Source organism: Condylura cristata, unplaced genomic scaffold (genome assembly GCF_000260355.1).
Source record: "Condylura cristata isolate star-nosed mole 26May11 unplaced genomic scaffold, ConCri1.0 scaffold00027, whole genome shotgun sequence".
Classification (NCBI taxonomy): domain Eukaryota; kingdom Metazoa; phylum Chordata; class Mammalia; order Eulipotyphla; family Talpidae; genus Condylura; species Condylura cristata.
The window spans coordinates 27,287,976-27,314,267 of NW_004567128.1; the positions used below are offsets into that span (position 1 = coordinate 27,287,976).

Below are 26,292 nucleotides of genomic sequence, written 5' to 3' on the forward strand. Positions count from 1 at the left end.
ACTTTCCATTGTATTGTCACATGTCTCAATCATAATACGTATTTATATGCAGAACTATACTTATTACTTATTTGTTAAATTTATAGTCTGTCTTTCTCGCTAGGATGACAGCTCTGTGAAGGCTAGGAAGAATCCGTAGCACCTGGCTCATGGCTTGAGTTCCATGCATGTCAAATGAATGAACTCCACTTGCAATCTGAACCTCAGTCTCCCAATCTGTAGGATGGGTGTGCCTTTTCATCTGGAGGTGCCCCCCAAGTTCCCATCGCTTCTTTCCCACTCCCGGCCCCCCGCCCCCCAGCGCGGCTCCCGGAACTCTACATCCCAGGTTTACATTTTCCCTTACCCTGGGCGCTGATGCCCACCACGTGCACCAGACATAGACCATACAGGACTACTACCCCCAGCGTGCCTCGCGCGTTAGGGAAGTACCACGATCCGTAGGGGTGTCTGGGACTGATACCGGCGCCAACGGAACGCAAACAGGGTTGGACACCCCTATAACGAAGGCATCTGTGGTACATCCCAAACCGGGGGCCCTCCGAGGCCCCGCGCTTCCGACCTCCGCGCAAACTCTGGCTCCTCTTGTGCGACCGAGGTGGTTTGCTCTTCCGTTGCCCGGTGGCTTCGGCTCATCTCCAGCAGAAGGCGAAGCTTCCGCCCAGCGCAGGGGGTGAGCTGGAGCACGGTGCCCCCAAGTCCCTGGACAGCATGTGAGGGAGGGGGCTCAATTTTGGGAATCCCCTAATGAGCTTATTTGGCGTCTCTGGGCCGGGAATGGCTTTTGGGGGGGTGTCTGCTTTTGTGGGAGCTCTTAGGAAGTGGCGTTAGGTGACTTCGGGGTGGGATTTAGGAGTATGTTTCAAGGAGTCTCCCTCGGAGACAGCGTTTATAGTCTTTCGGGTAAGGTTTAGAGGGTGGTTTGGGGAGACTCTTAGAGTTCATGTATGAGTACTTTGCTCACAAGACAGGATTTGAGGTGTTCCCCAAGGAGCGACGCTGAGTTTTGACGTTCCTGAAGTCTAGGCGAATTTTGGGAGGGCTTGTTTTAGGGAAGGTCCTGATGACAGTGGGAACATTCAGGACCGACGTGGCATTGTGTAGGTGTCTATGGCCTTTGTGACCGTTGGTTCTATGATGAGTTCCCCTTGCGCGCTTGGATACTAAGCGCGGCGAGACCGGACACCTCGGGGCCCGCTCGTTGCTAAGGAGAGAAGCCCCCTGCCCAGGCTGTGGGAAGGACCCAGGAGCCCAGCCTGCTGGGCTCTGCCCTAGGGGGCCAGGTGCTACCGGGCCTCGGTGGCCCTGGCTTTATTCATTACTCACGAGGTGGGGCTGCTAAGGAAGCCCATTTTTGCCTTTTTCCCACCTCACCCGCTGGAAGTACCGGCTTGTGAATTATTCACGAGGGGGCGGATCAGCTTGCTGAAAGGGTGTGCTTGCTGAAGGGGCATTCTGCGGTCTGCCGGGTGGAGTAGAGTTCATTGATTAGTCGTAAAGGTGAGTGGCGCCCTGAATATTCTGTGACTTTTCTAGGGGCGTCGTGCATAATTCACGAGGGGCGCGGCGTTTATGGCTTCATCTGCATGATCCGCTGTTGGCATTCCCTTACAGATTTCAGAATTTTAATCTGTCATTTAGCAAAGGGAAGAAGCCTAATGCATTGCTCATTCCTTATGGTCCAATAATTCCAGATTACTGGAAAGGTAATCAAGAAAGGTTTTAGGTTCAAATCCCATCCATTCTTGCCAGCTGTGTGATCTTTGGCAGCCCCTTCTGTGAATCTGAAAAATGGGTACAATTGTATGAAGATCAGATTACTTTATACTCATTTAGCACTTTATTAGCCCATTTAATCTCAACAACAGTCCTAGGAGATAGGTTATTATTATCTTATTTTATAGATGAGGAAACTAGGACACCGGGAGGCTAAGGTTACACAGTGAGAGGCTGTGACATGACTCAAACCAAGCCTATCTACTTCCAGAGTCTGTAGTCTTAATCAGGGACTTAATGTTCTCACACAGCCCCATCAATTTAATGGTACTACTACTGTTAGCCATATAGCACTATGTGCCAGGTACTATTCTAAGTCCTTTCTACACATTACTCATTTAAACTCCATTACAAGGTGGGTACTACTACTTCCATTTTATGAGTGGTGAGACTGGGGTCCAGAAAAGTGAAGTGTCTGGCCCCAAGTCACATAATCAGTCATTGGTGGTGAAAATGATTTTTTTTTTTTTTTTAGTTTGGCCAGGGATCGAACTCTAGCTTGGTAGTGTGGTGCTTTAACTCACTGTGTCACCAGGGAGGGAGGGCCCCTGAAAATGATTTTTGTGAGGGTTTGTGAGGGAACTTTAAGGAGTTCCCTTTTGACATGAAACCTAAAAGGCAAGAGGGAACCAATTTCCTGAGATCAGTGACACAGTGCATGGAGAGGACACACCACAAGAGCCACCACACAATAGGTAATAAGTTAATGTGATCTGTTATTCTACAGGAATGTTCTTAGTGCTCATTGTGTGCCTGGGGCTTTGATATATCTTTGTATGCCTGGTGATCTGGTACACTAGCTTGCCATTTTAGTGGACACTTATGCTCTTAGCATTCTCTTTCCAGTATCCTTCTGGTAGAGTATATCAAGGAATTATTTTATTTTAATTTTTAAAAAGTATTTATTTATTTATGCTTACTGAACTGGGGTGCAGGCCAGAGGCACAGGGGTGATGAGAGGATTCACCAGAGACAGAGTGGGGGGCAGAACAGGCAGATTGATCAAGTACAAGATGAGGTTTGTAGCAGGGAGACAGGAGATGTCTGCCATGCCATGTGGCTCACTTCTGGGGTTGGGGATCAAACTGGCACTGATGGGGCAGCAGCTGCAGCTTGCTTGCAGTGTGCGCTTTAGCGCGCTGCACACCAGGGAGGGTCTTATTTTAATTTAAAAAAATTTTAAAAGACTTATTTATGCATACTGAACTGGGGTACAGGCCAGAGGTGCAGGGGCGGTGAGACGATTCACCAGAGACGGAGTGGGGGGCAGAGCAGGCAGATTGAACAAGTACACTGCTGAGGGGAGCAGCAGGTGAGACAGGACATGTCTGCTGTGCCACGTGGCTCACTTCTGGGGTTGAGGATCAAACTGGCACTGAACCGGCTGCGGCTTGCTGGCAGTGTGTGCTTTAGCGCACTGTGCACCAGAGAGGGCCTTATTTTAATTTAAAATTTTAAGAAGTTTTTATTTATGTGTGCATACAGAACTGGGGTGCAGGCCAGAGGCTCAGGGGCGGTGAGAGGATTCACCAGAGACTGAATGGGTAGCGTAAAAGGCAGACGAGGTATACACTGCTGTGGGGAGCAGCCCGCCGGGCAGGAGAGGTCTGCCACACCAGGTGGCTCACTTCCCCGGCTGGGATCAAACTTGCACTGAAGCAGCTGGCTCGCTTGCAGTGCTGCGCTTTAACCCGCTGCACCACCAGGGAGGGCCCTTTATTAAGATTTTATTTATTTATGTGTATAGAAGTGGTGGCTGAGGCTAGCTTCATAATGCTGTGCTTTAACCCATTGCACCACCAGGGAGGGCCCTGTCAAGGAATTTTTTAAAATTATTTTTTAAAAGTTTAATTATGCATGCAGAAGTGGGGACAGGCCACAGGTGCAGGGGTGTTGAGAGGATGCACCAGAGGCAGAGCTGGGAGCAGAACAGGCAGATTGATGGAGTACACTGCTGAGGGGAGCAGTGGGAGACTGAAGATGTCTGCCCCGCCACGAGGCTCACTTCTGGGGTTGGGATTGAACTTGTGCTGGAAGGGCTGCGGCTGTCTTGCCGTGTGTGCTTTTAGCATGCTGAGCACAGGGAGGGCCTCGTTTTAATTTTTAAAAGATTTTATTTATTTAGGCATATAGAATTGGTGGCTGTAGCTAGCTTCATAGTGCTGTGCTTCAACCTGTTGTGCCATCAGGGAGGGCCCTATCAAGGAATTATTATTGTTATTTTTAAAGATTTATTTATTTATGCATACAGAACTAGGGTACAGGCCCGGGTACACTGCTAAGGGGAGCAGCGGGGAGACAGGAGAGGTCTGATGCGCCACGTGGCTCACTTCTGGGGTTGGGGTTCGAACTGCAGTAAGTGGCTGGGGCCATGGCTCACTGGCAGTGTGCGCTATAGTACACTGTGCACCACGGAGGACTTTATTTAATTTAAAAAATTAAAAAATATATTTATGCATACAGAACAGGGGTACGGGCCAGAGGTGCAGGGGTGGTGAGAGGATTCACCAGAGACAGCGTGGTGGGGAGGGGGGGCGCAGAACAGGCAGATTAATAAAGTACACTGCTAAGGTGAGCAGTGGGGAGACTGAAGATGTCTGCCGCACCACGTGGCTCACTTCCAGGGTTGGTGAGCGACTGGCACTGAAGTGGCTGCGACTGCGGCTGAGACTCACTTGCAGTGTGTGCTTTAGCGCACTGCACACCAGGGAGGGCCTTATTTTAATTAAAAAATTTTTTAAAGATTTATTTATGCATACAGACCTGGGGTACAGGCTAGAGGCACAGGGGCGGTGAGAGGATTTGTTACAGGACAGGGGGAGAGGGGCGCCCATGAACCCCTAAGGACCATCCTGTTACGGATTCATCTGAGGCAGAGCTGGGAGCAGAACTGGCAGGTTGACGAAGTACACTGCTGAGGTAAGCAGTCGGGAGATGTAATATGTCTGCCGTCCCACGTGGTTCACTTCCGGGATTGGGTATCGAACTAGAGCTAAAATGGCTGCGGCTAGATTGTCGTGTGTGCTTTAGTGGGCTGCGCACCAGGTAGGGCCTTATTTTTTTTATTTTTTATTTTTTTAAAGATTTATTTATTTGTGCATACAGAACTGGGGTACAAGCCAGAGGTGCAGGGGCTGTGAGAGGATTCACCAGAGACAGAGCCGGGAGCAGAACAGGCAGATCCATGAAGTACACTGCTAAGGGGAGCAGTAGTCGGGTCAGGAAAAGTCTGCTGCGCCATGTGGATCACCTCAGAGGAAGGCGGGGTTCGTACTTATGAGGAAGTGGCTTCAACTTCTTAGTGCTGTACTTTAAATAATAAGGCCTAAGGCCTTATTTTAATTAAAATTAAAAAAAATTTATGCATATAGAACTGGGGTGCAGGCCAGAGACTTAGGGGCAGTGAGACAATTCACAGAGACAGAGCGGGGAGCAGAACAGGCAGATCGACGACAAGGTACACTGCTGAGGGGAGCAGCTGGTGGGTCAGGAGAGGTCTGCCACACCACATGGCTCACCTCTGGGGCTGGGATCAAGCTTGCACTGAAGCAGCTGGTCGCTTGCAGTGCTGCACTTTAACCCGCTGCACCATCAGGGAGGGCCCTTTATTAAGATTGTATTTATTTATGTGTATAGAACTGGTGACTGGGGCTAGCTTCATAGTGCTGTGCTTTAACCCATTGCACCACCAGGGAGGGCCCTATCAAGGAATTATTTTATTTTATATTTTTTAAAGACTTAATTATGTACACAGAACTGGGGTACAGGCCAGAGGTGCAGGGTCGGTGAGAGGATTCACCAGAGACAGAGTGGGGAGCAGAGCAGACAAATCGAGAAGTACACTACTGAGGAGAGCAGCGGGCGGGTCAAGAGAGGTCTGCCGCGCCATGTGGTCACCTCCCGGGCAGGCGGGAATGGAACTCATGCAGAAGCGGCTTTAGATTCTCAGTGCTGTGCTTTAACCCGCTGCGCCACCAGGGAGGGCCTATTTTATATTTTTTAAAAGATTTTATTATGCATAGAGAACTGGGGTACAGGCCTGAGGTGCAGGGGCGGTGAGAGGATTTACCAAAGACAGAGTGGGGCAGAATAGGCAGATTGATGAAGTGCACTGCCGAGGGGAGCAGACAGATGTCTGCTGTGCAACGTGGCTCACTTCTGGGTTGACGATCGAATGTTACTGAAGGGGCTTCGGCTGTCTGGCAATGTGCGTTTTAGCTCCCTGAGCACCAGGGAGGTCCTTATTTTAATTAAAAATTTTCTTTTAAAGATTTATTTATGCATACAGAACTGGGGTGTAGGCCAGAGGCTCAGGGGCAGTGAGAGGATTCACCACTGACATTGAGGGCAGAGGAGGTAGTTGGACAAAGTACACTTCTGAGGGGAGCAGACAGATGTCTGCCGTGCCCCACGTGGATCACTTCCGGGGTTGGGGTCCAGGGGAGCAGGCAGAAGATGTCTGCCGTGCCACGTGGATCACTTCCGGGGTTGGGGATAGAGGGGAGCAGACAGAAGATGTCTGCCGTGCCACGTGGATCACTTCTGGGGTTGGGGATAGAGGGGAGCAGACAGAAGATGTCTGCCGTGCCACGTGGATCACTTCCAGGGTTGGGGATCGAACTGCCGTTCAAGCAGTGGTTAACTTGCAGTCCTGAGCTCTAACCCATTGCGCTACCAGGGAGGGCCCAAGGAATTATTTTAAAAATAATACCCTAAGTTGTATGTTTCTCTAGTGGCAATGTATACTCTATGCATAACTAATTTTGTATTAATATAAATATTATTACATATTACCTTTATTTTAGTATATAATATAAACATTAAACAGTGCCGTGTGCCAGCCCTCTATCAAGCTCATTCCATAATTCATGTTCTCTAATTTTGGTAATACATTTTGCTTTTACCAGGTAGATGGGTTCTATTCCTAGCCTCATTTTACAGCTTTGTTAACTGTGCCTCCTGCCAAAGTGGATTTAGTTGGACCAAGGTAGTCCTGATATTGGGGAGGAGACAGCTACTTTTCTCCTTGGTGTCCCCTGTGGCTCTGCAACATAGCCTTTCTTTATTCATGAACAGGAAGGCGTGGTCATGTTGCATGGGCTGGAACAATATCCCCCCTCCTTTCTGGGCAGGCCTGTGGAGCCTTTCGGTCGTTCCGGCTCATGCATAATTCATGAACTGGGTGGGACCTTTCACGACCTCTTTGAATCTCCAGGATGAACTGCGGCAGCTTCTTTATTTATTATTCATGAGCAGGAGAAGGAGTGTTTTCTCTGCAGTAGCTGTAGTTTCCTATTTACTTGGGTATTAGATGCAGCAGTATTCTAACCTGTCCCTTTTGTTCCAGCGCACAAATACATTGGGTTCATGCATTATTCATAATGAATGTGGCTTAGATCTTCTTGACTTCCGGCTAAGGCAAGTCATTCATTATTCATGAAAGTGGGGGCGTGGCTTGTGATTGCAGTGGTTAGTCTACAACCTCCTGGCCTCATGCATAATTCATGATCGGGAAGCCAGGCCTTCAGAGTCTTTCTTGGTTTCCATGGTAGCCTGGCTGCAGCAATATATTCATTATTCAAGTTCCTTGGGGTGTGACGTTTATGTTGTTTTACCTGTTTTCTTATTACGGTTACCGTAGCCACCAGGTGGAGCTAGTCCTCTACAAATGAGTGATCGGGGCAGGCTGGGAGAACATACATAATTCATGAGGGGGCGCGGCCCGCTTGCATCCGGGCTCCTGGGGGTGGGGCTGAGGTTTTGTTCCGGCCCCAGGCTCGGCGGCCGCCATCTTGTGTCGGCGGCTGAGGTGAAGGAGGTGGCGAGGAAGACCACAACCACGACGGCTGGGGGAGGAGGACGCGGAGGCGGCGGAGGCGATTTTCGGCGGCCCAGGCGGCGGGGAGGAGGAAAAGGAGGAGGGTGGCGGCCGGGCTTGGCTTCGGCTCCTAGAGGAGTTGGCGGCGGCGCGACCCGGGGAACCGGCATTGGTAACAAACGGCTTTTCTCACAGCGCCTTGACCGGGGCAGGGGTTTCGGGAAGCATTAGCGGGGCCTGGGCTGGTGTTGGTCCACGCCGGCGTCGAGGCGGGCTGTGGTGACTCGGACGCTAGGGGTCGTCGGTTAATGGAGGGGAGGCAGGTCTTGGGGCGGGGCCGACGTTTCCCATCCAGGACTAGCCCAGTCCCAACGGCTCCAAAGTCTGACCTTGGAGTCAGACCCCAGAATCCGCTCTTAGAACGAATGCTCAAAATCTAGTCAGGGACCTGACCCCATCCCGAGTCTTGTATCGTATATCGGAACTCCTCCCCAGTCGCTAGTGAAGACTTCTGCTCTGCACCTGGTCGAAGCGCCCCCCACTCCCGTCTGTGCCACTAACGGCCTTCCTTAGACTCTCCGACGCCCCTAGTCCCTCCATGTTTGCCCGGCTCTCGAAGCTTCTAGAGGCCAGACCCCGGGGAGCATTCACATGGCCTTCGTTTCTGAGAGTCTTCTCTAGTAGTTTCCTTCAGACACTTCCCTCCCTGCCACCACCTCCGCCCCGGCTATCCGCCCATAGAACTTCCAAAGGGAATAGACCCTGTGAAAGGTTAGCCACCTTCTCAGAGACTCCATGCCATATCTCAGACGGTATCCCAACCCACCCGGGCCCACCATTTCTGTGACGGGCCTTCCTTCCCCATCTGCCTTTAGAGAATTTTTCAATGCATAGAATCATCCCTCGGATACTTTAATATGTTCGCTGCTTTTTGATGGTCCCAGTATTTTCTTCAGACACTACCCCATTGCAGGCCTCAGTATCTCCTCCTCTGACGCCTCTAACTCCGGTTATCTTTCCTCAGGCTCTCCTAGGGGATCAAACACTAGGCAGGGACTGTTTGGGTACAGAATTGCTTCACCAGAGATTCTTGTGCCAACATTTGCCTTTGCAGACCCCGTTAGCTCGCTTCTAGCTCCCTCCATAAGACTTACCGACTTACCTTCCAAACCCCAGCCAACCAGAGATTTAACTTTTCTCATGTTAGGCCTCGGAATCTGCCCTCACAGCCTTTTAAGTTCCCGTGACATCTTCAGTCAGAGACCCCAGTTTCTGTTTCCAGCTTTGTTAGGACCCTTCCCTCAACAGCCCCAGCTGTTAAAATAGAAAACCCTCTTTTCAGCATCTACTTTCAGAGCCTCCACACGATTCTATATAATTGTTCAGAGAACCCAACTCCACTTGGGGATCTAGCCAGTATCTGCTTACTAAACTTTTTAGGGCCAGAACTGTCTGGACTCAGTCTTTTCATTCCTTCAAAGCAACTGAGGTAGATCAACACAAGACCTTTGTGCTCTGTTAGCGGTCCCTCCCCAACCCCACCCTGGGACACAGCATCAACCCTTATGGTATAGTATAGACCCCTTTACTTGACCCAAGTATCTTACTGCTGCTTCCTTGGGTTTCAGAATCCCGCAACCATTTATTTCCCTGTAGGGCTTCCATGGGTTCAGCAGCTGCTTTTCTACCTCCTTGCAACCTCTGGGGGCTCCACTGCAATTTCTTGTCTGTCAAAAAGATCCCTTTTCAAAGATCCAGAATTGAGTCTTTCTTAGCCTTGTCCGACCCCACGTTGTCACCCAGGGCTTCTAACATCCCACTTTCCATCTTCCTCAGCTCCCTAGGCTCAGACAACAATATCCTGACTGCTCTCTTGTGTTCCCATGAGGCTTGGCAGGCCTTGTTCTGTATCCTAGCTTCTCCATCCTGATCCCCTGGCCCTTTGCCTGCCCCCTCTCAAACCTGCTCCAACACTCTTACCTCAAGCTTCCTTCTCTGTTTGGGTGGGAGAGATTGCCCAGGCTGCAAAATTTCCAGCTTAGAGTCCTCAGACAAGTTTTGAAATGAAGTTCCAGTTCAGCTTTGCTGAACAATTGCTAGTATGTAAATCCTAGTTGGGGCCTGGGCAGATGTTGAGGAAGAAGGGGTGTCAGTTTTGTGCCAGGGGTAAGGATATTGAATTCGGGGGGTTTCTGCCCTGGATGTCTACTGCTTGCTTTTAGTAAGGCTTGTTCTAAGCCTCTGCAAGTTGAAATCTGCTTTTGAACAGTCAACCAAAATCTGCTTTTTAGACTCTTGTTGATAGCACTAGAGGCTAAGAGGTAAAAAGGTCTAGGTAATAAAGATCTTTCTGGTCCTGGATTATCTCTGATTTAAGGATCAGGGAGATGGTATGTCCCCAACAAACAAATCAACAAGGCAAGGAGGTAAGTAATGGAAGCCACTGCAGGTGCCTAGGGTGGTGGTTTCCTATGTCCTCTGATAGTAGCCTTTTTAACTTTTCCAGCAACCCCTTGAGGATAGTTCTCTTTGTCCCTGCTTTTCGAGAAAGTGGGACTTAGTGGAAATGACACCCCTACCCCCAGGTTAGAGTTAGTAAATGGGAATATGTAATTTTGTCTTTTTTCCCCTACTAACTCACCAATCCTCTTTCTACCTATGATGGTTCTTAGCATTCCCAGCAATTCAACTGGCTGACTCAGAGGTCCTAGCCAGCTGCCTTTATTCTCCTGCTTTACCTCCATCCCTGTGAACTGAATCCTGACTTAATTGCCCCAGGAAGGATTTGGAAAACAGAAAACAACTGTGTGATTCTGGGCATGTGCCTCAAGTTCTGTTTTCTTGTGAGCATACAGTTGTCTGGTTTGTTGGTATTGTTAGGGTTAGACAAAGCCCATAAACCTGTGGTTGACTGGCAGTAAGCTCTTGGTAGGTTATAGGGAGCGCCTGTCATCTTGCTTAGTGCTAGGTGTGACAGGTGCCAAGGTGGAATATCAGCTACAGTACTTGGGGTAACTGGGTGTCAGAAAAAACTGAGTGTAAAACAGGCTTAGTGGAGCATTGGGGGTGAAGGGAAGTGATTCAGGGTCCTGATGTCTCCAGTGTCTGCAGCCAGTCACCTCCTACCCAAGATTTCATTTCCCTTGCAGGGTGTGTCTGTCTCGGGAACCTAATGTGTGAGCCTTGGCAAGTTACTTGACCTCTTGAGCTCAGGTTTTCTCATTTGTTTTGGAAGGACAGTCGGGCCTGCCTTGGCAGGGTCAGGAACATTGAGGGGATGAAAGGTGATAACTCTGGGAGACAGCCTGGGCTTCAGGCTCAGCAGATCCTAGTCTGGCCCAGCTAGCCCACACTCTGTGTGCACTTTAGTTGAATCACCAAATGTCCCTGAGTGATTTTTTTACTTCCATTGTGAGTTGACTGTTTTTGACAGTAGTCCAAATTCCTCGGGTGCCTTGAGGACAAAGTGAGGTGAGGCTCATAAAGTGCTTAGTATGACATCTGGCATAGGGAGAATTCCTAATAAATATTCATTTATCATTATCCTGTTAAAGGGATTCCACACTCAGACAAGCTTAGGAAATGTGTGTTTTCTTGCTCCTTGCAACCTCTTTTCTTGGCCTGGGAAATTTCCCCTCCCAAAGTTTGGGGTTGGGACTTGAATTTTGTCCGACTTTGCTCTCCGAGTCCCCTAGGGACTGAGTTCTTGGCATTGTTATCGCATACCCTTGTGCCAGCCTGCTGGACATCCAAGCCGTGTTTCCCTCCTATACCCTTAATGCAGGGGTTAAAGGAAAGGAGAATGACTGTTTGTCATTGCTTACCTGTTCTGTGCCAGGTTTTATGGTCTGTTATTTCTCATCACTTCACTAACTCCATGGGGTAGGTAAATAGTATTACCACCCTATTTTACAGGTGAGGGAACTGAGTCTATAGGGGTTAAATGGTCTCTGTCAAGGGGTGGCAGGGTCGAGATTTGAAAATGGATCTGATCTGAATCTCCATCTCTCTGACTTCCCCACAAGTACTTGTCACTCATTTCACCCTGCAGGATTGGAGACTGTCTTATTATACTGGGCTGGGGAGAAAGGTGAATGGCCTCGTGATCAGCAGCATGGATTACAAGCCAGACCACCTGGGTTTAGATCTTAGCTTTGACGGGGACCCTGGGCAAGTCACCCCACCTCTCTGTTCCTGTCTTCTCATCTATAAAATGGGGATACCAGTACATAAGTCTTCCCCCACAGTTACCACTAATCAACAGAACCATTTACCCATGTGCCCCAGCCTTACTTTTGCCCCTCTTTTTCCCTTCTAGATGTCCAGCTCGCCGCTGTCCAAGAAACGTCGCGTGTCCGGGCCTGATCCAAAGCCGGGTTCTAACTGCTCCCCTGCCCACTCCGTGTTGTCCGAAGTGTCCTCGGTGCCAACCAACGTGAGTGTCTTCTCCCTGGAGTCTGGCAGGCAGGATGGCGGGGGTGGTAGGAAAAGTCTTGTATCACTAATACTCTGGCCATGCTGTGTGTCTCCCTTAACCTGTTTTTCTCTCCATTCCTAGGGAATGGCGAAGAACGGCAGCGAAGCAGACATAGATGAGGGCCTTTACTCCCGGCAGCTGTAAGTGTGGCCATGGTTGAACTGAAAGGTGGGCGCACATTGGGAGGATGAAGTCAGCAGGGCCATGCCCTAACCCAGAATGCCCCCTAACCTGGCAGGTATGTGTTGGGCCATGAGGCAATGAAGCGGCTCCAGACATCCAGCGTACTAGTATCAGGCCTGCGGGGCCTGGGTGTGGAGATTGCCAAGAACATCATCCTTGGTGGGGTCAAAGCTGTCACCCTACACGACCAGGGCACTGCCCAGTGGGCTGACCTCTCCTCCCAGGTACCTCTTCCCAGTCCCCTTCTTCCTTGCCAAGGCCCAGGTCACCCCTTCCACCACCTCCTCCCCAGATTCTGCAGCCATTTCACTTTTTTCCCTGTTCTCCTTGGCAGTTCTACCTGAGGGAAGAGGATATTGGTAAGAACCGAGCTGAGGTCTCACAGCCCCGCCTTGCTGAACTCAACAGCTATGTGCCTGTCAGTGCCTACACTGGACCCCTCGTTGAGGACTTTCTTAGTGGTTTCCAGGTACCTTGGAATATCACCCAGCCTCTTGTCAGATTCTTTCAGAGCCCATCTGTGGGTTGCTTATTTATATTTAATACATAGGCTGACCCTATGTACCGGGCTTCATGCTGGGGATGCAGCCAGAACTTAGATCCTGAACCTGCCTTTCCAGGGAGGAGCTGTCAACAGGCAGTACAGAAGAATGGTTATGAGTGCAGGCTAGAGCGAGACTGCTTTGGCTTGAGTCCCTAGTTCTACCGGTATGATCTTAGGCAGATCATTTAGTCTCTTATGCTTTCTTTTTAAAGATTTATTTATTTACACATACAAGAACTGGGGTACAGGCCAGAGGTGTGGGGTATGAGTGGACTCACCAGAGACAGAGTGGGGAACAGAACAGGCTGATTGACTAAGATATACTGCTGAGGGTAGCAGCAGGCAAGGTGGGAGGTCTGCCTCACCATGTGGGTCACTTCCCTGGCTGGGGATGGGACTCGTGCTGCAGTGGCTGTGAATAGTTTCATAGTGCTGCTCTTTAACCCATTGCACCACCAGGAAGGGCCTTGCTTTATTTTGTTCTGTTTGTAGACTCGAGTATGACTTCATCGATTTTTGGTGGGCTAAGCATTTAGAATAGCGGCTGGCACATGAAAAAGTTCCTCTGGTTGCTAGTATGAACTCTGGGGTGGAAAGAGTAACTGTGGGAACTGGGATTCTGCCCTGGGGTGTCTCATTGAGCCAGGGCACTGCCACGGAACACTCGTGGAGGAATAGGCACTCACTCTGTTGGGAAAGGGTATATTTTCAGGTAGATAGCAAAGTCCCAGGTATCATGGCTGAGTAGGCATTATCTTGAGAATTGGGAACAAGTGGGTGTGGTAGGTGTGAGCTCAGACTTTGGCTGAGGACAGAATTTTACTTCTGTGTCTTGCAGGGCATGACAGGGTTGTAGGCAAGTAGCATTCGGTGTTGGGAAATAATTGAGTCAGCTGTTCTCCAAACTCAGTCCTCCCAGTTGCCTCTTTCCCTTGCCTGCTGTGGTCTAGGGATTCATATTTCTCTTCACTGAGTGTCCTCCTGACTGAGCGTGATATACACTAGATTACTTTGTTTGTGAAAGAGGTGCTGAGCCAGCCAATCCTTTAGGACTCTCAGAATGCTCCACACCAGCCTCCCTCTGTTGCTCTCCTCCTTAGTGCTGGGCCCTTGCCCTGAAGCTACATCTCTCCACAGGTGGTGGTCCTCACCAACACCCCGCTGGAGGACCAGCTGCGGGTGGGTGAGTTCTGTCATAGCCGTGGCATCAAGCTGGTGGTGGCAGATACCCGGGGCCTGTTTGGGTGAGTGCCCCCAGCCCTTTCTCCCAACCTGTCAGGCCCAAACCAAGGACCCCACCCCCCCAGCTCTTATTGCCCTCAGCCTCACAGATTTTGGATTCTCTGTTTACTTCTCTCCATGTGAATGTCATCTGATTCACAACAGTGATGGGCAGAATTTGCTCAGCAAGTAATAGCTGCACCTTGAGGGACACATAAGGTTCCCGTTGTGCTTGGGTCTGGGGCATCAGCCTTGTTGCCTCCCTCTGCAGGCAACTCTTCTGTGATTTTGGAGAGGAAATGGTCCTCACAGATTCCAATGGGGAGCAGCCACTCAGTGCTATGGTTTCTATGGTCACCAAGGTGAGGAGAGTGGCTTTGGGTCTTGGCTAGTGGGTATGCAGCAGGCTTTCCTCTCTGCTCCTGGTACCCTGAGCCTGCCACTGAGGGTCACTTTTCCTTTACCAGGACAGCCCCGGTGTGGTTACCTGCCTGGACGAGGCCCGACATGGATTTGAGAGTGGTGACTTTGTCTCCTTTTCAGAAGTACAGGGCATGATTGAACTCAATGGAAGTCAGCCCATGGAGATCAAAGTCCTGGGTGAGCTAGGGCTTTGGGGGATTCAGATGGGACACAAGAGCTACATCCCTAGGCTCTTGTCAGGGCATTGAAAATTTCTGAATGAGGGGAAATACTTCCTGAGTGTCAGACACTTGGAGTCCCCTGGGTGTCCAACCTGAGCTCTGGTAGGCATGGGGGAGTGGTGCTTGGTCCCTGGTATCTGAACTGAGGGGGAAAAGGTTCCTGGTGTTTGAACAGAGCAGATCAGAGGATCTACTCATATCTGAGCTGATGGGGAGAGGGAACAGAAAAGGCTTTTTCAGTGTATTCTTAGGGCTAGGATCAGGGTCTCGGGTTCTGAGTGGGGTCTGGACAGAGGAGAGATGGCTTCTGGTGTCCACGTGGGCCCAGTAGAAAGAGGAGATGATGCCTGATGTCTGAACTGGTGCAGGGATGGGTTTTGCCTCTTTTTTGGGGGCTGTGGGTTTTAGGGAGGGCCTGTGGGTAGCCTGACAGCACTTCTACCCTATACCCTAGGTCCTTACACCTTTAGCATCTGTGACACCTCTAACTTCTCTGACTACATCCGTGGAGGCATTGTCAGTCAGGTCAAAGTACCTAAGAAGATCAGCTTTGTGAGTGTGGGGGTGGAAGTGGGGATGGGTTGTAGGGGTGGTTCTGGGCATTTTCAGGTTCTCTGTTTCTTCTGGTTCTCATGCCCTGCTCCCCAACAGAAATCCTTGCTGGCCTCACTGGCAGAACCCGACTTCGTGATGACAGACTTTGCCAAGTATTCTCGCCCTGCCCAACTACACATTGGCTTCCAGGCCCTGCACCAGTTCTGTGCTCAGCATGGCCGGCCTCCTCGCCCCCGCAATGAGGTAGGTGGTCGGGTGAGCCAGCTACAGTAGATTTCTCTGTGCCAAGGTGCCCCACGCCTCTCTACCTGTCCTCCCTCCCTCCCCACTTTCTCTTCTCTCCTTCCCACAGTGCTTTACAGGTGTTCTCTTGTTTTTGGTTTTTTTTTCTGTCCCACCAGGAGGATGCAACTGAGCTGGTAACCCTAGCACAGGCTCTGAATGCTCAAGCTCTGCAAGCAGTGCAGCAGGACAGCCTGGATGAGGACCTCATCCGGAAGCTGGCATATGTGGCTGCTGGGGATCTGGCGCCCATAAATGCCTTCATTGGGGGTCTTGCTGCCCAGGAAGTCATGAAGGTCAACATGGGTGGAGAAGGCAGGGTTTGGGGTGGGCCAGGTGCCCTCCCTGACTTGATTACTTGTCCATCTGTATCAGGCTGCAGTTAAGCACCGATGACTTTCTCTCTCCCCCATCCCCAGGCCTGCTCAGGGAAGTTTATGCCCATCATGCAGTGGCTGTATTTTGATGCCCTGGAGTGTCTCCCTGAGGACAAGGATGCCCTCACAGAGGACAAGTGCCTCCCGGTATGTGAGTGGGCCCCTGGGAAGCAGGGGCAGTGTCACTGGGACAACTGTGGTGAGGCCCCTCATGGATTGTCTCCCTTTGTGTTCCTTAGCGTCAGAATCGTTATGATGGGCAGGTGGCAGTCTTTGGCTCAGACTTGCAAGAAAAGCTGGGCAAGCAGAAGTATTTCCTGGTGAGTAATCCCATTGGACACTGGGGATCTTCATTTCCCTTGACTTGTGGCTACATCATCTGGAGTTTCCTGCCTCCCAAGGGAGGTGGGAGGTTCTTGTACTTTTGTCACGTGTCTTTTCCTTTTTTTTTTTTTTAAAGATTCATTTATTTGTGCATATAAGAACTGGGGTACAGGCCAGAGGTGCGGGGAGAGGGGGTGAGAGGAGTCACCAGAGAGTGGGGAATAGAACAGGCAGAACGACTGAAATATACTGACATGGCAGCAGCAGTGGGTCAGGAGAGTTCTGCCATGCCATGTGGGTCACCTCCCTGGCCAGGATTGAACTGCTGCAGTGGCTCTCGATTGTTTCATAGTGCCGCGCTTCAACTCATGCTACCAGGGAGGGCCCATTTTTTCCTTCTTTATCTTGAGGGAAAGCCTGGCGTATCCGTCTGTTTCTCTTCTCCTGTCAACCTTGGGACTCAAGGATGTGGCACTGTATCTATCCCCTCCTGCTGTGTCCAGCGGTAGTTAGGAGTGAGAGGTGGCTGCACACTAACCTGTGCTACCTTAATCAGCCTCTCTTCTTGGCTGCCTCCTAGGTTGGTGCTGGGGCCATTGGCTGTGAGCTGCTCAAGAACTTTGCCATGATTGGGCTGGGCTGTGGAGAGGATGGAGAAATTGTCATCACGGACATGGATACTATTGAAAAGTCAAATCTGAACCGTCAGTTTCTGTTCAGGCCCTGGGATGTCACGGTAAGTGAGATGGGGCTTTGTCATCTCACTTTGTTCCTATCTTTTGTTCCTCTTCTTTTCTGAGAATGCCTTTCCACTTTTTCTTTCCTTTAGCTCTTCCCCTGAGCTTTCCTCTATTACTCAGAGTACTTTTCCATGGATTCTACCATTTTTCATCTCCTCCCCATTTTCATCATCTTTTATCAGTGCTTGTTGGAAGTGTGTTGGGCAACCCCGAAGCACAGCCCCCTGCCACCCCTCACTTCACTAGAACTTCCAGGACTCAGCATATTCTTGTACTCAGGCTATGATTTCTTTGAGCAAAGGGAAGAAGTACACAGGCAAAGTCTGGGGGAGGTCAGGCACATGTTTCCAGAGTCCTCTCCTCCCAGTGGAGGCACACAGGACACGCTTAATTCCCCCAGTAGTGAGTTGCGACAACACATGTGAAATGTTGCCAACCAGGGAAGCTCATGAGAGATTGAGTACTCAGGGTTTTTACTGTGGGTTGGTCACATAGGCACCCTCTACTGGGCACGTACCCAACTTCCAGACTCCCAGATGGAGAGCAGGTGTTCATCGTAAACCACATTGTTTTCATAGTCAAGACACGGTGGGCCACCCTTATCAGGTGGGAACCCTCCCAAAATCTGGGTCCCCAGATGGTAGCCAAGGGCCAGCCTGGGAAACAGCCCTTCCAGGAGAGCTTTTTAAACTTGCTGGGTTCACTCTTCTTTGCACAGATGGAAGCAAGGTTACATGGGGATCTAGCTAGGAAGCCTGCTGGGGGCTGTCATTTGTTCTTACCCAGGACCTGCTCCCCTTTCATTCATTTAGTCACCAAGTAGTTGCTGAGGTAGGTGCTCTTCTAGGCACTTGGGATACATCAAGGAAACAAGAATTCTAGTGGGGGACAACAGACAGTAAATAATAAGCATGACACATTAGTAATGCTTATAATGTCACTAATAAGGGCTATGCAAAAGGAAACAACAAAAAGAAGGTGAGAAGATAAGGGCATAGGGGAGGAGATTTGTTTACAGTTCTGATTGCACTAAGGAAAGGCTTCTTTCTACAGTCTTGGGGGGAGGCAGGGAGGAGAGCCCTTCTCTAGGGAAGCAATCTCCAAGCCAAGAGGAGAGTCCAGGCCAAAGTGTAGGAGATGAGCTAAAGGAAATGAGGGCCAACTTTTACCCTTGGTGGAGGTGGGAGCCAAGGGTTTGGAAGCAAAGGGGGAGTGTCACCTGGACTTGGACTTTGAAGGGATCCTGGCTATCTGGGTGCTAATATGCTGTTTGGTTTGGAGGAATGAATCCTAACCCTGAAGGAACCAGTGGTATCTGAAGGAACCGTAGATGTTGGGTAGGCAGAAGAAAAGACATCTAGTCTATCATTTTCATTCTGTCTATGGCTTCCCTTTCCACTGAGCACCCTCCATGTTCATCACAGTCGTAACCATTGGCTCTGTCACCGACAGCCTCTTGCTAAACCAGGCAGCCTCCTGAATTGAGGACCTGGTTCTCCCCAGCATTAAGTAAATAAGCCTTTAGGAGGACAGCTCTCTAGATGTTTGTTGGGTCAATGCATGAATAACTGAATTATGTTCTTTTGTCCCCACTCTTTCTGCCCCTAGAAATTAAAATCTGACACGGCTGCTGCAGCTGTGCACCAGATGAATCCACACATCCGGGTGACAAGCCACCAGAACCGGGTGGGCCCTGACACAGAACGTATCTATGATGATGATTTCTTCCAAAACCTGGATGGGGTGGCCAATGCCCTGGACAACGTGGATGCCCGTGAGTTTGGAGGCGGGCAACGTTAAGGGCAGATTTGTGTGTGGAGGGGGTATCTGTCTCCTGTCTTCTGGATGTTCCCTTTCCTAGTCCTTTGCCTTCCCCCACAGGCATGTACATGGACCGCCGCTGCGTGTACTACCGTAAACCACTGCTGGAGTCAGGCACACTGGGTACCAAGGGCAATGTGCAGGTGGTGATTCCCTTCCTGACAGAGTCATACAGCTCTAGCCAGGACCCGCCTGAGAAGTCCATCCCCATCTGCACTCTGAAGAACTTCCCTAATGCCATCGAGCACACCCTGCAGGTGATCAGCTTTGGGGGAATAGGAAGGGGACAAGGGTCCTATCTTTTGGCTGGGCCCCTTTCCTTCAGGTTTCACAGCCTAAGCACACCGCCTGCTTTTTTCCTCCAAATCTTCTTTTCACTTCCCACTTGGGATTCTAGGTTTGCCAGGTGACTTGCAGTTTTTAAAAAAAAAAAAATTATGCATACAGAGCTGAGATATAGGCTAGAGGCCGTGAGAGGATTCACCAGATGCAGTGGGGAGCAGAACAGGCAGATCAAGAAGTACAATGCTGAGGGGAGCAGTGGGTGGGTCAGGAGAGGTCTGCTGCACCATGTGGGTAACCTCCAGGACTGAGGAGCAAACTCACATGGAAGTGGCTGTGACTGGCTTGCAGTGCTGTGTCCTAATCCATTGTACCATCAGGGAGGGCCCTGACTTGCGGTTTTTAAAATGTTGTATTTAAATTTTTTCGACTGTGGACAGGTATAAGGAATAGTATGGTGAATACTAAGATTTAACAAGTTTTTCATGTTGTGCCATGTTTTCTTAGACTCATGGATTTTCTCCTCCTTGTGCTGAAGCCTGTTGTGCACACCACTTCACTTCCCAGTCCTTCAGTCTGTTTCTATAATGTCCCCAGATAACAGGGTGTTTTGGTCTTGGCACTGTTGACATTTGAGGTTCGATATTTTTTGTCATGGGTGGGGAAGCACCCTGTGCACTGCAGGATGTTTAGCTGCGTGGCTGGCTCCTACCCCCTAGATCCTAATGGCACCCTTCTGAATTGTGACAACTAAAATTGTCTCCAGATACTACCCAGTGTCCGCTGGGGACAAAATTGCTCCCAAGTGAGAACTGCTGTCTAACCAAAACACCATTTTAGTACTGTGCAAAATTGATGATTTCTTAGCATCTCTTTTTTTTGTGTGTGTGTCTGTTAGTCTATTTTCAGGTTTCCCCAACTGTTGCTTAAAATGGGATAAAAATTGGCTTTTCAGAATGATTCTGTTTGTGTGTGATACGTATACATACAGAATAGAGATCACGTGACTGTTTTTAAAGATTTATTTATTTATGCATACTGAACTGGGATATAGGCCAGAGGTACAGGGGTGGTGATGAGAGGATCTACAAGAGACAGAGTGGGGAGCAGAACAGGCTGACTAACGAAGTACACTGCTGAGGGGAACAGGGGGCAGGTTAGGAGAGGTCTGTGGTGCCATGTGGATCACCTCTGGGGCGGGGATTGAACTCATGCTGAAGTGGCTTTAGCTTCTTAGTGCTGTACTTTAACCTGCTGCGCCACCAGGGAGGGCCACATGGCTGTTCTTACAAAGTGATCACACCTAGGTAACTGGCATCCAGGCCACAAACTAACTTAAGGATAAACTACTGCTGGTAGCATGATTCCCAGTGCAGGCTTTGGGAATAAGCCTTTTAGGAAGTTTAGTTGGGAGTATGCAGCTGGGAACAAAATGAAAAGAGAAAACCAGTCCCCCTGTCACTTTCCCTTTCTACCCTGTCATTCTAGAGCTGGTGTTTGTGTGCCTTACCACAGTACCTTGAGGCCATGTGTGACTTCAGTTTCTTCATCCATGCCTCTTATTCTTCCTCTGTATCTTGGGGGTGTAACAGTAGTATCTACTTCAAAGTTAGCTTTACTGTTCTAAAACCTTAACACGTACTCTGTTGTCTGGCATCATTTTAAGTAAGTACATACATACTCATGAGGTAGGTGGACTGTAACAGTGTCTGTTTTAGAAAGGAGGATGCAGAGGTGTTCGTCAGTGTTCCTGAAGTAGGCAGAGCTGGGATTTGAACCTAGATTACTAACATCCATATCCTCCAATCCCCCAATCCCCTCACCAGTGACTTCACTCACAGTCATACAGTGTCTTAGAGGTGGGGCCTCTGTCTTGTTTGGTGCCAAGTTCTCCAGGGCCTGATGTAGGGATCATTTTTGGTTTGGGTCTCTTTTTTGTGGTAAAGTATACATACTGATTTTTTTTCTCACTGAAACATAGCATACCTCATAAAGTACATGGATCTTAAAAGTAATTTTAAAAGATTTATTCATACAGAACTGGGGTACAGGCTAGAGGTACAGGGGCAGTGAGAGGATTCACCATGGCCAGAGTGGGGAGCAGAACAGGCAGATCTAAGCACGTTGTTGCTGAGGGGAGCAGCGGGTGAGTCAGGAGAGGTCTGCTGGGGCCATTGGGTCACCTCTGGGGCCGGGATTCAGAAGCGGCAGTGGCTTTAAGTGCTGTGCTTTAACCCACTGCGCCACCAGGGAGTGCCCAAGAGCAATTTTTTTCACCTACTCACCAGTGTAACCACTGCTCAGTCTAAGTTCCTTGGTTGTTGAACTGAGGCGCTGGAGTTGAGGTAGTGGGAAGGGTTAGGATGCTTCTCTATTCTCAGAGCAGCAGTTTCTCCTATTGGATTTATTCTCTGTTGGTCTTTTATTGCATTTGGAAACCCTTTATGTCAGCCATTGCTCCACTTCATTCTTTTGCTCTGTCTGTAGTGGGCTCGGGATGAGTTTGAAGGCCTCTTTAAGCAGCCTGCAGAAAATGTCAACCAGTACCTCACGTGAGTAACCAAATGCCTCTTTGCTTCATCCTCTGCCTGCTGGCCAAGACCTCCTGTCCGCTTTCCTCAGCATTGCTGCACCCAGCACCAGGCATACTTTTCAAATGAATCAGTGAATATTTGGGACTCGTACTGCTGGGGGTCTGAACTACTTTCCATGGAAAAAGTGGGATTTCCCTGTAACCTGCTCTTGGGGCTGCTGTTTAATCTTGTCCCTTTGATCCCTCCCATTTCCTGATAGAGACCCCAAGTTTGTGGAGCGGACACTTCGACTGGCGGGCACTCAACCCCTGGAGGTGCTGGAGGCCGTGCAGCGTAGCCTCGTGCTGCAGCGGCCGCAGACCTGGGCTGACTGTGTGACCTGGGCCTGCCACCACTGGCATACCCAGTACTGTAACAACATCCGGCAGCTGTTGCATAACTTCCCTCCCGACCAGGTAATGCCCACTTGCCAGGTCCATTTGGTAGACTGTGTTTCTCCAAACAGGAACCTGCTGAGGGCTCTTCATGTGTCTTGACTTCCCAGTCATTAGTCCAGCTGTGGTAGAGGCCCTGAGACATGGCAATCCGGGTTATGCCTGTCCTTGGCATAAGAGACTTGGTCTGTTTTCCTTACCTGTAGTGCGGGCTGTCGTACCTAACTCTCAGAACTGTAGGAGAAATTTTGGCATTCAGAGCACACAAATCGATGTGGGTTGAAATCGTAGCTCCATTTGCCCTGGAGCAGGTCTCTCTCTAGATCAATTTCCTCATTTGTGACTAGAGATAACAGCATCCACATCTTGGGAGTAGTTTGTGAGGATTTATTGATATTTATTAATGTTGTTAGTATACTACTTGACAATCCATAAAAATATGTTGAATGGCTATGTATCTTGCATAAAGTAAGTACCCAGGAGTTGGTAGTTTTCTCAGTGGATCCCTGGTTGGCATCACAACTTTGATCCATGGGACCCTACAGTCAAGGTCTCCTGTGTTTGACTTCAGTCCCCTGTGTGTGTCTGGCCAGAAATAGTGAGGGCACAATGGGTCAAAGGTGACGGGTTACAATTGTTAGAGAGGCCGCACTCTCAGGTCCTCCTCAAAAATCTCTCTAGCTCACAAGCTCGGGAGCTCCATTCTGGTCTGGACCCAAACGCTGTCCACACCCTCTCACCTTTGATGTCAACAATGTAAGTCTTTTCCCTGGGGTTTCTGAGGTTGGGGGGAAGGAGACTGAGACTCCCCAAAGGAGGACTGGTGTGTTCACTCTTCTGAGCCTTGCCTTCTCTCAGCCTTTGCATCTGGACTATGTGATTGCTGCTGCCAACCTGTTTGCCCAGACCTATGGGCTGACCGGCTCTCAGGATCGAGCTGCTGTGGCCATGCTCCTCCAGTCTGTGCAAGTCCCCGAATTCACACCCAAGTCTGGTGTCAAGATCCACGTCTCTGACCAGGAGCTGCAGAGTGCCAATGCCTCTGTTGGTGAGGGTAACTGGCGAGTCGGCTGAGCCGCCACCTCCTACCCTTGCCCAATCTCCCCCCCCCCCCAAAACCAGTCCCTGCTTCTGGCTCTGCTGTGAAACTACAGGCCTAAGGCTTCCCCACATCTTTTGAACCTCCCTCCCAAGTAAAGTGAAGAGGGAGGGTCATTTGGGGCCAGTTCTCTTCCTCACCTCCCCCTCCTCCCTACTCTCTGACCCTCAGGGGAACTAGTTTGTTTTCCTTGCTCTGTGTGTTTGCTTTGGAAAGAATAACTTCTGTTTCTTGATCTATTTATCTGAGGGTTGTAGTCTCTCCCTCTTGGTAGCCACATCTTTATTTCATTCAAGTATTTCCTTCATCTTTCTCCTTGTATATGTATGTGTATATGTGTCTGTATAGTAAATTTTATGTATATAAATTGCACATATATGTATATGCAGGAGGTATATGAAAGGTACATTATATCTCTAAAAATATATAAACTCTGTTACGTATATAAAACCTCTTCCCACTTGCTTTTACCCTCTGTATATGCTTCCATTTTCTCTTTTTCTCATCCCCCTCTGTGTCTGCATATTTCCTCCTCATCTTCCCCTCTGTATACGTGTATATCTTTTTCATCCCTCCTCCCCACTCCATCTTCTTCCATGTTCTCCCCATCTCTTTCCACATCGTTTTTTCCAAGAGCTTGATCTCTCTCTCTACTTTGACCTGCTGTCCTCATGTCAGTTCCTTTAGTGTCTTTAGAGATGTCTCTCTTGATATATCCCACATCTTTTGTCAGGTTTGTACCTGTTCTACCCTACCTCTCCCCTTTACCCTCCTCTCTCCCAGGATATTTTTCCCTCTGAAATCCTTATCTACCTCGCTGAATACCTTTGCTCCACTCTGGGCGCCTGTTTTTACCTCTGACCCTGGCCTAGGATCCAAGGGGCTGATAGTGTCCTTCTCTTCCTGCAGATGACAGCCGTCTAGAGGAGCTCAAGGCCACACTGCCCAGCCCAGAAAAGCTTCCTGGGTTCAAGATGTACCCCATCGACTTTGAAAAGGTGCTGGGTGGGGGCCCTGAGCAGGGCCGGGGAGTGGGGAGAGCATAGACTGGCTGGACAGAATAGGTATCTGGGCATCTGAAGGCAGCCTCAGACTTTTGTAGGGATTGGTTCACGGGCCTGCCTGAATGAATAGGTACTTCTAGCCATGCTTTTGTGGTCTGTGAAAGCTCTGCAGGTAATCTCAGTAGAGGATACAGGTGTTTCACATGCCAATAATCCACCTCTCTTCTATCCTCTCCTCATTGTCTTCTGTAACCTCTTCACTCTCCCCATTAACAGGATGATGACAGCAATTTCCACATGGATTTCATTGTGGCTGCATCCAACCTCCGGGCAGAGAACTATGACATTCCTCCTGCAGACCGGCACAAGGTGAGAGCAACTAGGCCTGACATTTCACCCCCCAGGCTTGAATTTTCCATGTTCCATTCCTTCCACAGACTCGGAGTCTATTCCATTTTAACTGCCAATGTCTTTGATCCTTTCTTCCTCATAGAGCAAGCTGATTGCAGGGAAGATCATCCCAGCCATTGCCACAACCACAGCAGCTGTGGTTGGCCTAGTATGTCTGGAGCTATACAAGGTGGTGCAGGGGCACCGACAGCTTGACTCCTACAAAAATGGTTTTCTCAACTTGGCTCTGCCCTTCTTTGGCTTCTCTGAACCTCTTGCTGCACCCCGTCACCAGGTGAGGGCCTGTATGAGGGAGGGAGGTTTGTGGTTGGTGCGTGTGTGTGTGTGCGCTCATGTACATGTGCGTGAGTGAAGTTGGCTCTAGTTGGTGTTAAAACCTGTCAGCAGATTAGGGCTTCACTATCTACTAATTGCATTTACTAAGCACTGATTTAACTTACATGGAAGTTCTCAAAAAAGATGGGATATTTGAATTGTGTCCTGGGTAAATTACAAGTACCTATACAGTAGTAGCAGCTAAGATTTATTGGGTGCTGTCTGTGTGTATTTGCTTCATTCACTCATGAAATATTTATTGAGCACCCACTGTGTACCAGGTACTTTGAGAATAGGTACTCAGATTATATTCATGAAATAGATTGTGTAAATACCATGATAGCTAATTTGAGAAGACTAGGGCAAGGGGATGGGCTTGGGATTTTTAATGAGGGGTGGTCAGGAAAGGCCTTGTTGAAAGGCCTTTTGATTCCAGCTTTAGGGGAAGTTAGGAGACAGGTTGGCTTTTGTGTGGGTGGGTGGGGGGTACTAGGCAATGAGAGAGTAGGACTTCTGAAGTGATATAGGGTCTTGTTGGTCACTGTAAGGGTTTCAGTGCTTGCTTGGGACCAAGTAGAAGCCACTAGGGAGTTTCGTCTGCGTGAGTGGAGTGGGGACACTGTAAGGGCTAGACCTGTTGTGACACTCATCCCATTGGCTTGCTCCTTGTCTTGCAGTACTATAACCAAGAGTGGACGTTGTGGGATCGCTTTGAGGTACAGGGGCTGCAGCCTAACGGTGAGGAGATGACTCTCAAACAGTTCCTTGACTACTTTAAGGTGAGGTCCCTTCCTCAATCTTATACCCATCTGGGGGTGGAATGTGTAGGTGCTCACTGACCTGTCCATCACCATGACACTGCTGTCTTCCTTCCTCTTCCAGACAGAACATAAATTGGAGATCACCATGCTGTCCCAAGGAGTGTCCATGCTCTATTCCTTCTTCATGCCAGCCGCCAAGCTCAAGGAACGGTTGGATCAGCCGTGAGTTGGGTGGTGGGGAGCCCCAACTTGTAGCTGTCATCATCCCATTTCTCTTCCCTGTCCTTCACCTCTGTTCCCACCTGTCTTTTCCCCTTTCTCATTTTTTGCCTCCCTGACCCTCTGCTCCCCTGCCCTTAGGATGACAGAGATAGTGAGCCGTGTGTCGAAGCGAAAGCTGGGCCGCCATGTGCGGGCGCTGGTGCTTGAGCTGTGCTGCAACGACGAGAGCGGCGAGGACGTCGAGGTCCCTTATGTACGATACACCATTCGTTGACCCCCATCCATTCCTGTAGACTGGCCCGGCCCCCACTCCTCCAAACCCCTTTCTAGCCCAGGGCGCTCATTTAGCCTCTGACAGTGGCACAGCTAGCGAAGCCTGGAGTTTTCTCATCCCCTTGCCTCAACCCCATTTGCCACTGCTTTCTACCTTGTTTGGAATCTGAATCCTAATAAAGAGTTATTAACCCA

At 49.6% G+C, this 26,292-nt stretch overlaps 2 protein-coding genes across 3 annotated transcripts in view; one reads left to right on the plus strand and one right to left on the minus strand.

The window, feature by feature from the left end:
- The window catches only part of ZNF41 (zinc finger protein 41), a 722,252-nt gene that overhangs the window by 549,631 nt on the left and 146,329 nt on the right, over positions 1-26,292 (minus strand). The gene's annotated exons all lie outside the window — the stretch shown is intronic.
- On the plus strand, positions 530-26,292 carry UBA1 (ubiquitin-like modifier activating enzyme 1). 2 transcript variants are annotated; one of them, XM_004689975.2, is made up of 26 exons: positions 530-673; positions 11,913-12,029; positions 12,153-12,211; positions 12,310-12,478; positions 12,589-12,723; positions 13,936-14,042; positions 14,291-14,381; positions 14,487-14,619; positions 15,118-15,215; positions 15,315-15,461; positions 15,620-15,796; positions 15,920-16,024; positions 16,117-16,197; positions 16,782-16,937; positions 18,550-18,715; positions 18,823-19,019; positions 21,532-21,596; positions 21,838-22,033; positions 22,694-22,768; positions 22,871-23,060; positions 24,021-24,109; positions 24,392-24,484; positions 24,609-24,800; positions 25,519-25,620; positions 25,724-25,824; positions 25,963-26,292. In XM_004689975.2, exons 2-26 carry the CDS (start codon positions 11,913-11,915, stop codon positions 26,096-26,098), a joined length of 3,177 nt encoding a protein of 1,058 aa, XP_004690032.1. In that variant the 5' UTR covers positions 530-673; the 3' UTR covers positions 26,099-26,292. The 2 variants fall into 2 exon arrangements, with proteins under 2 accessions (XP_004690032.1, XP_004690031.1); XM_004689974.2 differs by lacking the exon at positions 530-673 and adding an exon at positions 7,539-7,766.

Excerpts from the sequence above, each read along its gene's own strand:
- UBA1 (XM_004689975.2), top strand. The coding sequence starts at position 11,913 with ATGTCCAGCTCGCCGCTGTCCAAGAAACGTCGCGTGTCCGGGCCTGAT. Across the intron at positions 12,030-12,152 it reads TGTCCTCGGTGCCAACCAAC|GGAATGGCGAAGAACGGCAG; the intron begins GTGAGTGTCTTC and ends CTCCATTCCTAG. Across the intron at positions 12,212-12,309 it reads GGCCTTTACTCCCGGCAGCT|GTATGTGTTGGGCCATGAGG; the intron begins GTAAGTGTGGCC and ends CTAACCTGGCAG.